Raw genomic sequence first — 16,381 nt, 5'->3', positions numbered from 1 at the left:
GGTGCCCAGCTACACCCCATGGGTGAGGTGTCGCCCTAGGTGGCCATCTAACTCGCCTACTTCCATGCCCTGACCATGCTTGTAACATATTGATATGCTTTACATTAAGACTTGTTCTCTGGACTAAATTTAAAGTTACTTCACCCTTTCAGAACATCATAAGCTGTTGCCTATCCTGTACATCAGAGCAAAATGCAATATGTGATTCAGTGAATATATTACTTTTTTTTTTTGACAGAGTGGATTTTACCATGACCAAAGAAATTACAGCAGCCTTAGACATAGCAAACCACTTTCCACCTACCACCCTCGGGTTTGTCTGATTTTATTGTTCAGAGAATGAAAACCTTTGAGAGACGTTTTCTTAATTAAGATTTGGAGCATGAGCACTAACATCACCATAGCAAAAATCATTTGCTTGACGTGTTTGGGGACTTAAAAGATTGCAAAATGTCCACTACTTCCTTTTGTTCTGCATCTATTACTACTGTGTGAATTAAGCTAGGGTTGGAAGTATATCTAGGTTATGAATTGAGACCTGCATTTTACTATTTTACAGCATTGCTTGATTGAAGTTGCCTGTGTGTTGCAATGATACAGTTAGCAAATTTCTGCATTGCTATTCACATTGAAAGTTCATTCCATTAAAAGGCCTTTTAATTCCTTCCAAAGATTCCACAATTCTGAAAGTAGGCTTTGAGGCAAATTCCTTCAGATTCTGGTACTGGAAATTAGAAAATGCTTTTAATATCTGCCCATTTGCAAAGTCAGTGTCCTTTACGTGATTCACAAGAATGTGAGGGGTAATATGATTTCTGAGCTGTGATTAATATTGTAAAGATCTTGGTTTTTAGATGGCATACTCATTTTTACAGAAGATCAACTATCACTCATCAGTTCTGAGATCAGTAAAACATTTTCAGCTGACTGAAGGAATTTTAGTCTGATACCTTTTTCCAGTTTGCATCATTCCTTTGCATGTTTTTATTTTACCACTCTAGTCATAATGCTAACGCTTGTTTTTGTAAGCAATATGCTTAATTCATACAATGTCAAAAGTAATACAATATCTTCTTATTGTCACAGTCATCTTCTCTCTACAGCAATCCTTTGGCAACATCTAAGAGCTACAGGGTTAGTACAACATGATGTAATAGTCTACATTTATATTTAGTGAAGTCTGAGAAGCATAAACAAAGCCACCTCTCTTCTGTAGGTGTCTCCAGATGTAAATGCTGGTTTGATAAGAAGTGCCAGTTTGGTTCGTATACAGATCTGCATGGTTGTTTTAAACTTGCCGCCTTAAGGATATTTGGGCTTGAAAGCATGGTGTTGGAAAATATTTTAAGAGTACAGGCATGTCCTAGGGATAATCAGTGTTTATGTAAACTGGAGACTGTTCGTCATATTTGGTGTTACCATTGTTGTGTAACAGTTGAGTCATGTCAAAGAGCTTGCCTCTCTGTCAAATGGTAAATACGTATGTTAGAACTTAGTTGCTTCAATCTTTGCTAATTTTTTATGTGCATGGTACTCAAGCTTCATTTCTGCTCTTGCTGGACTTTGAGTGGGAGTTTTGGGTGCTGAGATACGTTCTGTTGCACCCATTACCCTGAGCCATAACCTATAAGTATGCATCAAGGGTGCATCAGATTTGCAAGCTGAGCTATTCTGTTTTCATAAGTGGCCTATACAGACTGCCTTGCATCAGCTTTAATTCATGTGGGACCTGTCAAATAATTAGGACTCAAGTAATAGTCCATAGATTGTGGCTGTCCATATTTTTGTGTTTCTACTGCTTTAAGAATGGTATGAGGACAACATCAAAGGCACAGTGAATACTGATTTCACAAAGGAGAAAATAATGGATGACATGCACAAAATCTATATTGTAGCTTTTCTCTGGCTTTTTTTTTCTTGGCTCACTGTTGAATTTTGTAGTGCTAGTGATGCTGCCTTCTCTGGCAGCGGTTGACTGAATTGATGTGTTCTGGAATATATTTACCTGCAAGAAGTGATAGAAAGTTTGAATCAGACTTGTTTTATCATTTGGAACAAAGGCTCAGCCACACTGATGATAAAACCCTCACCCAACCCTTTTCAGAGGAGGAGCTCTGGGCAAGGACAGGAGGCTGAAGTATGTAAAGCTCAGTAAGAAGGAGTTCCAGGAAGTATGAAAGCTGAGGTTGGGTGAGGAAGGAGCAGTAGATGTAGTAATAAAAGGCCTGAGGAAAAGCAAGGAACAGGAGATGGGTCGTATTGCTGACACACACACACCCCTCCCTTTCAGTGGACTTGATCTGTACCAACAAGTCATTATCAAGTGAAAGTTTTTTTCCCTTTGAAGATGGGAAAGCCTTAGTTGCTAGGTGCTCTTAAAGCTGATAAAGGTTGAGAAAGGGAAGGCCAGTTCAGGACTGGCTACTACAGTGGTGGGACAAAAATCTAGCACATTGAGATCCAGTTTGATTGTCTACTGGAAAACAGCTTCCTAAGAAATTCATGACTGTTTGATCAAAACCTGGAAGATTAGACTTTGGTAAATGGCTCTGTAGGCTGAAGCTGTACTGCTTTCTGCTTTTCCAGAAACAGTTAATTAATTAAAGATAGGATGTGTCACAGACTTTTAGAATGTCATATTTTGGGGGAATGACCCTCTGTTGCCTGTAGAAAAGAATGCCTCTCCCATATTGAAACTCGTAGGAAATAAATATACAAAGAAAATTCATAAACTAGATGAAGTTATATCACACCTTTAACAGCGCTGTTTTCTTTTAGTGTGGCAGGAACTTTGTACAGTGGTTCTGCTGCTTAAAAATGTGACAGTTTCCACTTTTGTATATATGGTCAACAAAGACCTTGTTACAGAACCTCTAAGTAAAAGCTATTTGTATTTTCTGCAATATCTTGAGATTTTCAGCAAAAAAGGTGAAAAGTAATCATAGGGGTCCATCAGGTTTAAATTTGTGCTATGAAATAATGGATTAGATTAGGTTCCTTGTCTGTGACTCTGAAAACTAAATTGGAAAAAACAAAACCCAATATATATTTCAATTTCAACTTGGTTGTTTATAATATATAAGTAAAACAGAAGTTTGAATGTTTTTGATGCAGCAAGAGTTTTTGAAGATAGGCTTGACAGACTAACCACGTATTCATTGTTGTAGGCTTATGCTTGTAAATTCTCACTTGACAAAAAACACAGCTTTTAGCCATTTATACTTGCATTTTCAAAAAGGTGCTGTTGAGTTGCATGGTAGGAGAATGTTCAAAAGACACACAGATATGACCTTTATTCTCCAAAAGTATACCAAATGTTTTCTTTGTTCTCTAGGCATCATTGTGCAGTGATGGATTGCATAATTCATATAACTATTATACTGTAAGTTTACAGGGGTTTCTTCTGGTGTTTACATAATTTTTTTTAAAATCGGTAGTTGGAAAATCAAACACTTCCCTTTCCCTTCCTTTGTAATTTTGGTTTTAGCCTTCTGAATACAATTATTCTTCAAGAGCAAGTTCAGCACGAAGTAGTCCAGTGGTGAGAGGCTTCTGTTTGTTTGCATGTCTTGAAGTTTTCCTCTCGTAACTAACATTCTCCTGTTTTATTCATTTGCATTAATCTGAGGAATATATGGGTTGTAGATCACTGAGAAATACAGGTAATTCACGTAAGCAAAAATATAAATTGTTCTGAAAATTTGTGAACATTTTACTGTCACTAAGACCTCTTTTTGGATGTTACTGTAAATGTACTGTAATCAGACTTAAAAAGTAATAGACATAAAATATATAGCAAAATTATCATGGGAATTAGAAAAAAATTTAACAGTGCAATCCTAAACACGGTTACATCTAAGCCCATTGACTTCAGGGGACTTAAAAGGGTGTATCAGGATTGCACTGTTAATGTGTAAATAAGTGTAAAACATGTCATCACCAATGTTGTACCTGTGATGTACTGGTTCTTGAGTGAGTTTACTAAGGGAAGTAGAAAAGGGTGTGTAACTTTCCTCTTTTAGCAATAGACTGTCTTGTTTTTTTTTCTGTACAAACTATATCAGGAGCTCGTATTGTGATAGCATTCTGGGTAACGGCTCAAGGAGGCAAAATCTGTTGTGTTTATCTCCAAGCTGTACACTTGGTACATGATACTTCCTTGTGTACATATATTTTCCATGCATGAAAAGTGTATCTCCAGTCATTTCTCCAACCTGGACAGTCAATGGGGAATGGAAAGTTTCTATGTACTACTTCCCTTACTCCTGTTTACCCACTCTGAACTCACTTTTTTAACCAACTGGATCGGGATAGGGGAAACACATGCAGTCCTGCCAAAGAGCAGCATGCTTTGTTATGCTCTATGGTAGTATGTCCAGTTGCTCATGCTATCTGACATCTTACTCTTTTGTACAAATGAACCACCAGGAATTCCTTCCAGACTGTTCTGCAAGCCTTTCTGAAGTGTTGGGTTGTGCTTGACTTCCAGCACTCACAAATCTTAACTGCAGTTAAGATTGGACACTATATTTGAAATGTTATTTTTACTTTGAAAGTAAACATCTAAATTAGTTTAAACCACATACTTACAGTAACTCTTAATAGGAAAAAGCAAAAGCCACTCTTGGAGACATTATAGCAGTCAAGGCAAAACTTGCTCATAATTTCTATACTAAGTAGATTCTATACTGATAGTGATCCTATATGGACTCTGTTATATCTTTGTGTGAATTACAGAGAGGTACATTGCTTCCTCAGTCCTTTTCCTATAAAATTGTTCCTGTGCATACATTCCACCCATTATGGTCAGGAACAAACATTTTGTTAAGCAATAGTATGTCCTAAGGGTGTTGTGAAGATAGCATTTCTCAGCACATTGAGTTGGTTTTACATATTTTAATATGCACGAGTCACTAATATTATATACAGATCCAATAAAATGCTTATCTAATTGAAACGTAGTTAATTACCTGTCTTTGAATCTTATAGTTTACAGATGATGAAGCAGGGAGCACTGTATCATCTGATCGTGCCATGCGAGGGCGGAGGGATAGCGTGGTGAGCTGGGTTGCATGATTTATATCATGTGTTTGCAATGTTCTAATGGTATCAGCTTATAGCACATGGAATACCATAGTCCTGATTGCAAGATTAATAAAGTGATTGGCACGCTCACATTGTGTGTACATATGAAGTAGTTTTATTATTGCGTAAAGTGGAGTTGCATGGCACTTGTGTCTTACAGCTGAGAAATATGTCTGTGTTGCTCTGGCATTCTCTTGTAAAAGCCCATCCATAATAATGAAAGCTGTTTTACTACTAGTAAAAGTATGTGTTCAAGGCATGGAGAAGAAATTAATTGCACTCAGTGGTGATATCAATGTTAACAAATTACTGTATTTACTCAAATGCAAGACTGACTTTCCCCCCAGGTATTCCAGCGGAAGGAAGGAAGAGAGGGGACCATGTTATATTAACTTGCAAGTTAAAATTGCATTTCAGTAATAATTTAAAAATTGTGTGTGACTATTCCCAGGCTTTTGGGGTGGGGCAGGGAGACACAGGTTCAATGAGAATGCCCACAGCTGGCTAAGATGGAACTGTGGCTCCATAGCCAAAGCAACATCTTCTTGATGTCTTTATTGGATCTGCCAAGTTAAGCAGCATTTAACTCCCTCTGTACTCCCAATACCTCAGAACACCCCCAGGTACTCAGTCCTGTTCCACACATGCTTCCTGCTACATCCCATCTTTGCTGCACCACCATCTTAAGTGCCTGGCCCAGTAACTGGATCCATACTTCGACCTTCCAGCCTTCCAGCTGTTGGTCCCAGTTTGCCCTCAGTCCTAACGGGCCTCCTTCCTCTCACACAGCTGTGGTATGTATCAGTCATCTGTGCCCAATCATGGGCATCCCTATGAGTGCCTGCTTATACCAGCCCTGGACTTCACCTGGTGTCCACTTTGTCTTGCTGTTGAGATCTGGCCCCTTAGCACCCCTCCCCTCCAGTTTGCTCTAGTCTCCCCCAGGTTGCCACAGTGAGAAGGTCATCTTACATTCAGGGTTGCCTTCTTTTCAGATAAATACAGTAACTTTTTGTGACTTTGTAAGTGAACTTAGAATTTCCACATAGATTCAGTAACTATTTAATCTGCTATTCTGTTATTAAAACACATACATTTATAGGCTCTGATTTTCTTGATATTTATAATTATTATTAACATAATGTCATTGTCGTGTTTCAGTGAATCTGGTAACTGGGAGAACGTTTTGCTTGCTCTTTGTGGCCACGTAAGAAATGATAGGAAAAATATTGTGGGAGCACATGTTGCCACAGCATGAGCTGTCTTGCTCTGTTCTGACATTTGAGGCCGAGAAAGTATTTGAGGTTCTTTAGGTAAAGACCTGAAGATAGCTGGCTGTTGTGCTGCTAGAGGAAAGGCATCACATACTGGTTCTTTATCTGGAAAAGTAAGGTAGCAGAAATAAAGTGAGGTAACGCTGATGTAGGTTGGCTGTGTGTGTAAATGCAAAGGTTTAGATTCCAAAAGGAAGATCAGCCCTACAATGTATGAAAGGTCGTTACATGTGTTAATCCCCCATCCCAAAGGCCCAAAGTGGGTTAATATATTGTTCTTGTTGTATCCTTAATTCTGTTCATTCACATGGCAGTGCTATCACCATCTTTTGTTCACTTGTTTTTTTCAGCTCACATTTTATGAGAAAGTTGGTAATGGTAGTTGTGCTTTTCATAGTACAGGGAATAAAACAAAAGCCCAGTGGCACGTTAAAGACTAACAACATTTAGCTCTATGTAAGCTGTTGTGAGTCAGCCCACTTCTTCAGATTGATATGTGAAGGGAAAATCTAATTTTATAATGTTATGGGGGTTTATATTAGAATTAGGGTTTTTTTTTCTTTCTCTCTAGGTGATCTAGTTTTGTTTCAAATTATTTTTGTATTCTGCTTTGCAACTTCTTTTGTAGTTCTGTTATTCAATATCTTGTTTTATGTTGAGCTTAAGACCATTGATAAAGGAAGCTAATAAATTTTTTAAAAGAAAGGGAAAAGCGTACTGGGAAATATTTTTTGGGAAAGGGGGTGGATAGTATGGGAAATTTTATACATAAGGTTGGGAATGAGAGCCAAGATGTCCCTGTACAATTTTCTCTTCATATATCTGAAGAAGTGGGCTATGACTCTCCAAAGCTAATATTGAAATATATGTTGTTGAACTGTTGTTTTATTTACTATAGCAGAATAACTGTTACCCATTTGCATCTCAGTATGGAACCCCCATGCTTCACAAATACAGTTTGAAACCACTGGCATGAAGAACTTAAGCTTTCCCTACTGAATAGTAAACCTTATTCATCAAAGGAAAGCTTCCTCTAAACTAACCTTTACAGAGAAATAAGAATAACGTGGCTCAATTTCTTGTTGAATGACTATAAACTCAGTGTGTACCAGTTTGTGGTCTTTTAAAAATCTTTTCTTTGTCATTTTTGTTCTGCTCTGTAGTCAAAAGATGAGAATGTGCTTGTGATTTTCCAGTTTTCCACAACATATCAGTAATTTTTGTTTTAGATGTAGCTGTGTCTGGTGGAAATATTCTGATTTGTAATTGAAATGTTTTATTCAATCCATTTTTTCCTTCCATCTGTTGACTTTGTCACTGAAGTCAACTGACTTTTCAGATCATAGTGAAACTGCAGCTGATTATTTTAGCCGTTCAAATCGTAGGGGAAGCATTGTTTCTGACTTGGATGATGTCAGCATTCCAGACTTGAACAGTGTGAGTGTGATTAGCATTGTGCTGATATCATCGCTGTTTTACTAATGATTATCCCGCCCCTTGGGGATTGGTGCCATCATTGTACTAACATTTGGCTTTAGCAGCAAACATGATTTGATAATATATATTTGTTGCTAGCAGCACAGTTACAGGACTTACTTAAAATACAGTATCTAACTTATATGCAGTGTTTCTCTAAACTATGTGTGAGTGGCCCCTCTCAGGAAGTCCGTCCTCGGAAGCAATCTGGAGTCAGGCAAGATCTTGCACTGCCCATTGCGTATTTTAAGATTTCAGGAGTTGAATATAAGTGTGAACTGCTTATGATGTGAACTGCTGTGCTCAGTTGGGGAAAAATTAGAGGAAACATTCCTTGTATGACTGGTGCTTTCAAACTAAATGCAGGGGCAGGTAAGAAATTCCTTTGGTTAATTTGATAGTATTGTGCATAAAATCCTGCACATACATATTATGAGTAAACATGCGTAGGATCAGGAGATAAGCATTCTATAGAAACTTAAAATAGATAGACAGCTTATAGTCACACCTTGTTTCTGAAGCAGATGCAGAATAAATGAATACAGAAGGTGAACAGTAATCCTTCAGCAATGTGTAAGTGGGGGAAGGATGTGCTGAAGTTGTAATTGTATGTATAAGAACAGGGATTTCACAAGGACATTCAACTGCCATTTTTTAAAGTTATGAAATGTTGATGACTAGCCTGTTAGTAGTTACCACAGAATTATTGGATCTTGGATAACTTTAGCTGATTGTTTTTTCTGCATGAATAAATTTTTCTCAGGGGAAGACCTTGGCCTCTGTGTCCTGTTTGTTGGCCCTCCAAGGTAATTGGTTGGCTACTGTGTGAAACAGGATGCTGGACTAGATGAACTACTTGTCTCATCCAGCAGAACTGCACTTAAACTTGTATGACGGGTGGCCAACGGTAGCTCTCCAAATGTTTTTTTGCCTACAGCTCCCCATCAGCCCCAGCCAGCATGGCCAATGACTGGGGCTGATGGAAGTTATAGGCAAAAAAATTTAGAGAGCTACTGTTGGCCACCCCTGTTGTATGACATTAAACCCCACCCCCTCCCCCAGGGTTCTGTAGGGAGGCTATGCTTACCATAATGAAACTAAATGTAATCTTGGACATAGAGAAAAATACTTAATGTGGCAGTGCAGACATGACACTCTTGATACCAACATTGTGCATTTATTTCATAGTTTCAAGTTCTGATTAATTGTGAAGCCTAGTTATCATTCAGCATGGGAAGGACAGTGCTGTAATCCTCAGTCAGATTGGCACAGCCAGTTCATGCATGACTAGAGAGATGTAAAGTTTCCCAAAACCTTGAAGCCAGGGGGTGGGGGAGAGGCATTTTTCCCATTCCCCCCCCTCCCCTGGAAAAAGTAGAAAGTTTGGGGGGAAAATAGAAATGTATGCAGTGCTTACTTATCAAATTTAAGCTACTTTTACTGATTTAACAGCATGAAATGTATTGTTTATATCTTTGTCAACAAATGAATTGTATTTTGCATACTTTTTAGGCTTGAAAAATTATAAATATATTCATTTTTTATAAGGCAAATATACTCAATACTTGCACGTGCCTTTTGAGAGAAGGGGGGAGTAAAAGTTGAAGGCAGAAAACAAATTCCATAGTAAACAAAAGGTGTATTATTAGGACAAATGCCCATAAAGTGACAATAGGTAGGATTGCCAGCATTTTTTAATATTAAGCTAAAAGTCTGACGTTGAAAATACTAAACTCTTTAATAATGTATTATTAAACAAATTATGTCATATTAACAGTTGCCAAAATTATATTTGAACAAAAAAAATCTTGTGTGTATAGCAGTGTTCCCCAAAATTGAGAAAACCCTCAGATTTTTCCATGCTATACATTTTGAATGTGAAAAACATCACCTTCAGAAGCATTTCACTCATTGTAAAAGGGGGGAAAATCATAGCAGTTCCACTGTTCTTCCAAATAGTTCAGCTTTTGGGTCAGAAAAATTGAAAAAGGGGCCTTGGAAAAAAAAATGTTTATTTCCCATTTCCCTCCCTGTCTTTTTCCCGAGGCCTTTGCCTCTCTGTGAGTATGAGATGAAGAGAACAAGGAATCTTGCTGCCGATACCCAATCTCTGACTCATAAGTGTCCCATTTCTTAAGAAAATGAAGTTGTCAAGAGAAGAGTTATATGGTCTGAGAGGCTCAGATCAACTTAGTTTAGATGATGTCAAGAGTCTTCTGCTTAAAATATTAACTATTCTCTTAAAAACAAATACCAACTACTTCTGAAAACAAATGTTGTGAACAGGACAGTCAGATTCATGCCGGGAGTTTTCTTTGCCAAAGCAGAATACTGAATTGTGACCCTAATACCCATGCTTACTTGTGTGTTGCTGATTTTTCGTTCCCATCTGGTGGCATCCTTTCATGCCTTCTGGAATGTCGAGCAGTAGGGTACTCAATCTTCAGGGATGATGTTTTAGGAAGCATTGGAGCTATCTTGGAAGATGGAGGCCAAAATGCCCTTATTCGTGCTTTACTTTGCCACCTGTATCCTGGTCTGGATGTGCATAATGTATGCAAGGTAGTTTGCAGACTCGAGCTCTTAATGTTTTCAGTAGTTCAGAATATTTTTGTTGTTTCACAAGAAATGTAAAAACTATCTCAACCAGACTATTTATTAAGAAGCAGGATAACTTGCCTTTGTGAATTGTAATTGCGGATGTTGAAAATGAAAGGGGACTTGCATAGTGAGCCCAAGAAGCAACTGCCTTATGAGTCTCAGCTCCTTCATTTATTTCACTGATGTAATATTTCACGGATGTGGTGTATATATAATGATTCCTGGTTATAAGCTTGATAAAAGGCTGTCCATTAAAAAGTACTATGATTTCAGGGTTTGTTTGACATGGATTTATAGGACTGGTATCCCATATTGTACGAGATTCTTCTATACTACTGAGTTAAAGAAAACTTCTGGATTCATATAAGGAGAAAAGCAAAGAGGAGAATCTTCTATTTATAATAATTTTGGCATTTTAATGCTGATCTGGCTTTGTGTTCTCTTAAATTAAGAAGCATCTCAGTATCCAGATTTGTAATGCAAATAAATGGACCATATTTAATATACAAACATTTCTCTTTTTTCAGCAAGAAGACAAATGTGACAAGCAGTATTCTGACTTCTATGTAAGGGTGAGTTTTTAAACAGATTGGGCACTTTTTGTTACAGGTAGCTTTAATGATTACTGGATTATGTAAATGGATGGCCATATGAAGATTAATGTTGGGATAGCTGCAGAAGCATAGCCGTGCTTTCCTTGACTGTCTGTCAGCAACACTCCCCAGCCCCTCCTAGGCTCAGTGCTTTAGTTTCCTCAAGCACATGTGTCAGGAAATTGTGGCTCACTAGTGTTTGGTATTTCTTGATAGTATTTTCTGTGAATATTTGCTTTGCTTACATCTGGCTCAAGTGTGATTTAAGTATGCTAAAAACCTGTTCATGGATTTCCTTGATTTAGTATTCCTTGGAAACATAAAATATGTGAATAATTTAAATGTAGTGTGATTGTTTTTGTTGATACCGCTCATTTGTATATAAATGAATTTGTAGATCATAGTTTAGATGGTAACGTGATGAATCCATATCCTGTTTTGAAAAACTAAGTATAAAGAAGCTCTGTACATTTAAGCTGCTGTTCTGGGTCTGTTGTGCTAATAGAAATAGTTTCTTTTGATGGAAACAGAATGCAGCTGTTTCCCAGTGGAGGAAAGCACCTTTGCTAGCAGAACAGATCCATGGAATTCAGCTGAGGGGAAATCCAACCCTAAAAAAGTTATGAAGTGCATGGATGTACTGTGCTATAAAGAAATTTAGGAAATCTGTTTCTTGGAAAATATTAAAATTACACCTGAAATTTTAAATGAAACATCTAGAGCTAACTACATAGTATATCTAGGCCTACTACTGGACAAGTACTTGGCAGCTGTGGCCAGGAAGGCCATTTACCAGTATCAGTTGGTTAGTCAGCCGTGGCCTTTCTTGGGCAGAAAAGAAATGGTTCATGCCCTGGTTGTATCCAGATTAGATCACTGCAGTGCACTCTGCATAGAGCTGCCCTTGAAAAGTGTTTGGAAGCTTTAATTGGTGCAGAATGCTTAAGCCTGGATTTTTTTTTTAATTCTGTGTGTGTGTGTATTTATGTGTTTGCACCTGGAAGTCATTTCAACCTCTGGCCCCTACTGGGAGCCTGGAGGATATTCAGAGAGCTAACTGTATAAAGCCTGCCTCTGTATTCTGACTGGGTATTTCAAGAAAGTCTCCCATCCAAGCACTAAACACAGTTGACCCTGCTTAGTTTCCAATATCTGACAAGATTGAGCTTGCCTGAGCTATCCAGGTCAGGGCGCTGCAGCCTGGATATTGATTGGAGTGCAGAGCCGGATCTATTGGGGGGCAGAGGGGGGGGGTGCTTGCCCCAGGTGCTGACAGAGGGGGGGGGGTGCCAAATTTGGTTTGTTGTCCATTATATTCTATGGGACCATAAAATAAAATGGCCCATAAGGGGACGCCATTTTTAATCTTGCCCCCTCAGAAAACATGTAGATCCGGTCCTGCTGGAGTATGTCATGGGGATTATATCACTCCAGTCTTGTCCCATTTGCACTGGCTCCCAGTTTGATCTGGATACAATTTAAGTGAGTGGTTCTGATCTTTAAAGTCCTATATGGTTTGAGACCAACATACCTGAAGGACTGCCTACTTCATTTAGGAACCTGTTCAACCACTAACGTCATGTTTGGAGGCCCTGCTTAGGGTGTCCCTACCTTCTGAGATAAATTTTGTCAAATAAAATAGTATTAAAACATGCAGGAACTTTAACATAACGTTTCTTTTATTCCAGCCATCATCTCGCAATTCAGCAACTCCGTTGAGTGGAAATTCTTCTAGACGAGGAAGTGGGGATACTGGCAGTTTGGTGGATCCTGATACCTCATTAAGTGAATTGCGGGTGAGCAAACTTTGGTTGCCTAAAAAGTTACCTTTTTGCAATCTTTGAGAAGGCAAAATAGGCTTAAAATACAACTGAGGGCTCTTTTGGTGTTTGGAATGACTTGCTTCAGATGTCTGTATGATAAGTGAGAGGAACAAAACCTCAGTTTTGCTAAAAACAACTCCACTGTCATGATGTCACCCTCCGGACCCTCACTTTGACTCTCTCCAGCAAGTGAGTAATTTGTGGTTGTGCATGGGTATCTATACTCCATTATGGAAATCCTTTCCCCTTCAATCCCCATTCCTGAGATTTTAGGGTTCTTTTCACTAGCTTGCTTCCACCCTGGGTGTTCTAGCCCCCAGCTCCCCTTAAGTGCCCTGAATCTCTAGAGGTGAAATTAAGTGTATGAGAGTGCAGGGATGAAACTCCTCTTCACCTCTTAGCCAGAGCTGTCCATGTAGCTAGTTCCCTGGAATCCTGAATGCATAAGTAAGTGTTAAGTGAGTCAGTAACTGCCAGCTTCTTTAAAAGTTAAAAAATGCTTTAATAATGAAAGATATAGAATATATATTAATCAAAAGCTTTATTTTCTTCTACAAGATAAGGAGCCATGTATCACCAGGTCACTGGCATCCTATCTTTTAGCAACCCAGCTTAATTTAAAAAAAAAATTGTGACTGGAATGAGGTTTCCCCCTTCCCTTCTCTCTGTGTGATTAGGCTTAAGGCTTTAGCCAAAAGAGCCATATCATTAAAGGAAAGAAAGGAGTCTATATAAGCCAAACAGAGATAAATGGGAATTAATTAGAGCACAGCTAGAGATGCTGCAGAGTAAGAGTAACTCTCTTTTTAGTGAACTGACCATTAGTTTACATTTCTCCATAAGAAATGGGCTCAAGGCAGCAGAAACATAACAGACTGTCCCTGAGCCTTGGCCCAGGCATCAGACTTTCCTCTTCTTCAGTGCACACTAGCAAACCAAGCTGATGATTCTAACTCTTTTGCATCGATCTTGGTAGGATCTTTATAGACCAAATCAGAATTCTGTGGATTTGGCAGAGCTCTTCCTGCAAAGATCCAGTTGGCCAATGATTCCCTTGTTGTGATAAGAAAGTTTTATGATGCCTGAACTGGAATTAAAAACCCTGTTTTGCCCTGTACAGTTTTAGCCATATAGCCAGCTGAAGCTGTCCTGAGTCGTCCCATTTTCAAAGGGTCACTATCAACCAGACGTGAGAGAAAAATTGTCTCCCACCCCATGAACATGATGTGTCAGGCTTATTTCCCCCTATTCCTTCACAGCCATTGGGCTGCTTTTATTTTTGCTGGGAAATTGGCCACAAACTAAAGAGTCTTTTCCCACAACTATTTGACTTGTTCCAGAGTGAAACTAAATTTTAGATTTGTAATAAAAAAGCAATATCATGTTTTTTGTAGAATAATTATTGCTCAGTGTTCTAATACCTTCCATCCCATAAGTCTAGGGAAGGACACAAGTGTTAAGTTATCTAAGAGTTTATTCTAGTTCACCATCATGAGAATAGAACAGCCAATATTTTAATGCTCTCTGGTGTGTCTTGGTTTGGAATACTGTCTACAGTTCTAGTCACCGTATCTCCAAAAGGACATTGCAGAGCTGAAAAAAGTGCAGAGGAGGTCAACCAAGATTATTAGGGGGTTGGAGCCCTTTGAGGAAAGGCTGAAGCATGTGGGACTTTCACTTTACAAAAGAGACAACTTAGGGGGAACATGAAAGAGGTTTATAAAATTATGTGTGAGGTGAGCAGAACTGACAAAAAAATATATTTTTTCCTCTCCCAGAATACTAGAACTCGGATATCCAATGAAACTGATAAGCAGTAGGTTCAGGACGGACAAAAGGGAATACTACTGAAGTGCTTAAAATGTGGAATTCACTGCTAGAGGATGTAGTGATAGCCACAGGAATAAACAGCTTTAAAAAAGGACTAGATAGACTTGTCTTCCATAAACCTATCAGTGGCTACTAGCCATGGTGACTGAGGGGAACATCCACATTCAGAGGCACCAAGCCTCTGAATCGCAAAGCCAGGAGGCAACATCTTGGGAAGGTCTTGGTCTCTATGCCTGTAGTTGACTGTCCAGAGGAACTGGTTGGCCACTGTGTGAGACAGAATCCTGGACAAGATGGACCATTGGTTTGATCCAGCAGGGCTCTTCTTAAGTTCTTATCGCTGTTTACATTTTCAGTGTCATACTCAGACCATAATTTAATGGGTTTTGTAGCACAGAATAGTATAATATTTTTTAATTGAAGTTTGAAGCCCATTTCTTTTTTGGTAAATAACTTGTAGGATTGAAATTTAGGCATTTAACATTTAAATTTACAAAAATAGTAAATGTTGGTTATTTATTTATACCAAAGGTTAAATTTAAAATGCATGTCTTAAGATAGAAAATAAAAAATTAACTCTTACATAATTTGTTCCACTGAAACTTGTGCCAAGCAAATTTATTTTTGTTTCAATCTCACGGTGTAATAGTACGTTATTCTTAATGTTCTTATGCAGTGGTTCATTCCTATGTTCTGCAGGATATCTATGATCTTAAGGACCAGATACAAGATGTAGAGGGGAGATACATGCAGGGCCTTAAAGAACTAAAGGTATCAGGGTTTGTCCCAAGCATGCTTTCCTATGGTAATATGTTGGTGATGGAGTTCTTGCTGGTTTCACTAACAGAGCTTTACTAACATACCACTTCATTTTGTTTTGAAGCATGCGCCTAACCTGCAAATCCTAGAGTTACCTATATAATTTATATAGCTATTAACTAAATCTTATTATGCTTAAACTGTTGTATGAAAAGGATAGTGAGATTTCATATCACATACAAAATGTGTTTCAGTAAATAATATGAAAAGTTTATCTGCTGTCTTTGTATAGTATGTACTTAATGGCTAATAATTTTTATTAGCACCTACATGAACAGTATTTCATTTCAAACTAAACACAATTTGGTTGGCTTCTTTCCAGAAACATTTGGTTATTTAAACACTTTATTTTAAAAAGGGTTTTTTTAAAGGTGCAGAAATCAGTTCTAGAAGTCTGGTCTGGTGTCCCCCAGAGGAGAGACCTAAATATATATTTAAATAATCTTTTTACAGAAAGTTTGTTGATCATCTAGGATTGTTAGAAGCAGCAGCTATGTTTGGCCTATTCCTGCTACTTGCCAGCGTGGTGTACTGGTTGGAATCTAATCTGGAAAACCGGGTTCGATTCCCCAACTCCTCCCTGACATGAAGCCATCTGATTGACCTTGGGCCAGTCACAGTTCTCTCAGGACTCTTTTAGCTCCACCCACCTTATAAGGTGCTTGTAGTGGGTAGAGAAATGAAATGTGATTATAAGCCACTTTGAGACTCTTTAGGATAAAGAAAAGTGGGGTATAGAAACCTACTCCTTCTTGCCATCCGGTCTGCAGTAAGGAGTCCTACAAAAATGCAGTATGATTGATTTGCTTAATTGGGGAAACCTCTTCTTCTAAGACATCTAATTCAGTATAACAGGGGTGGCCAATGGTAGCTCTCCAGA

The 16,381-nt window shown here is 38.4% G+C and overlaps 1 protein-coding gene across 6 annotated transcripts in view; it reads left to right on the top strand.

The window, feature by feature from the left end:
* The window catches only part of LRRFIP2 (LRR binding FLII interacting protein 2), a 62,591-nt gene that overhangs the window by 30,971 nt on the left and 15,239 nt on the right, over positions 1 to 16,381 (top strand). For 2 of the 6 annotated variants that reach the window (XM_060247613.1, XM_060247614.1), the window contains exons 7-15: positions 239 to 313; positions 1,087 to 1,134; positions 1,217 to 1,261; positions 3,335 to 3,382; positions 3,488 to 3,541; positions 4,990 to 5,058; positions 7,683 to 7,796; positions 10,964 to 11,008; positions 12,718 to 12,825. In XM_060247613.1, the coding sequence (XP_060103596.1) occupies positions 239 to 313; positions 1,087 to 1,134; positions 1,217 to 1,261; positions 3,335 to 3,382; positions 3,488 to 3,541; positions 4,990 to 5,058; positions 7,683 to 7,796; positions 10,964 to 11,008; positions 12,718 to 12,825 (606 nt within the window). Of the gene's footprint in view, positions 1 to 238; positions 314 to 1,086; positions 1,135 to 1,216; positions 1,262 to 3,334; positions 3,383 to 3,487; positions 3,542 to 4,989; positions 5,059 to 7,682; positions 7,797 to 10,963; positions 11,009 to 12,717; positions 12,826 to 15,381; positions 15,454 to 16,381 lie in introns of all 6 variants that reach the window. The other 4 variants (XM_060247611.1, XM_060247609.1, XM_060247608.1 and 1 more) reach the window with 3 other exon arrangements.

This window comes from Heteronotia binoei, chromosome 10, assembly GCF_032191835.1.
Source record: "Heteronotia binoei isolate CCM8104 ecotype False Entrance Well chromosome 10, APGP_CSIRO_Hbin_v1, whole genome shotgun sequence".
NCBI lineage: Eukaryota > Metazoa > Chordata > Lepidosauria > Squamata > Gekkonidae > Heteronotia > Heteronotia binoei.
The sequence above is the reverse complement of the archived record's forward strand: the minus strand, read 5'-3'. Positions and strand labels throughout refer to the sequence as shown.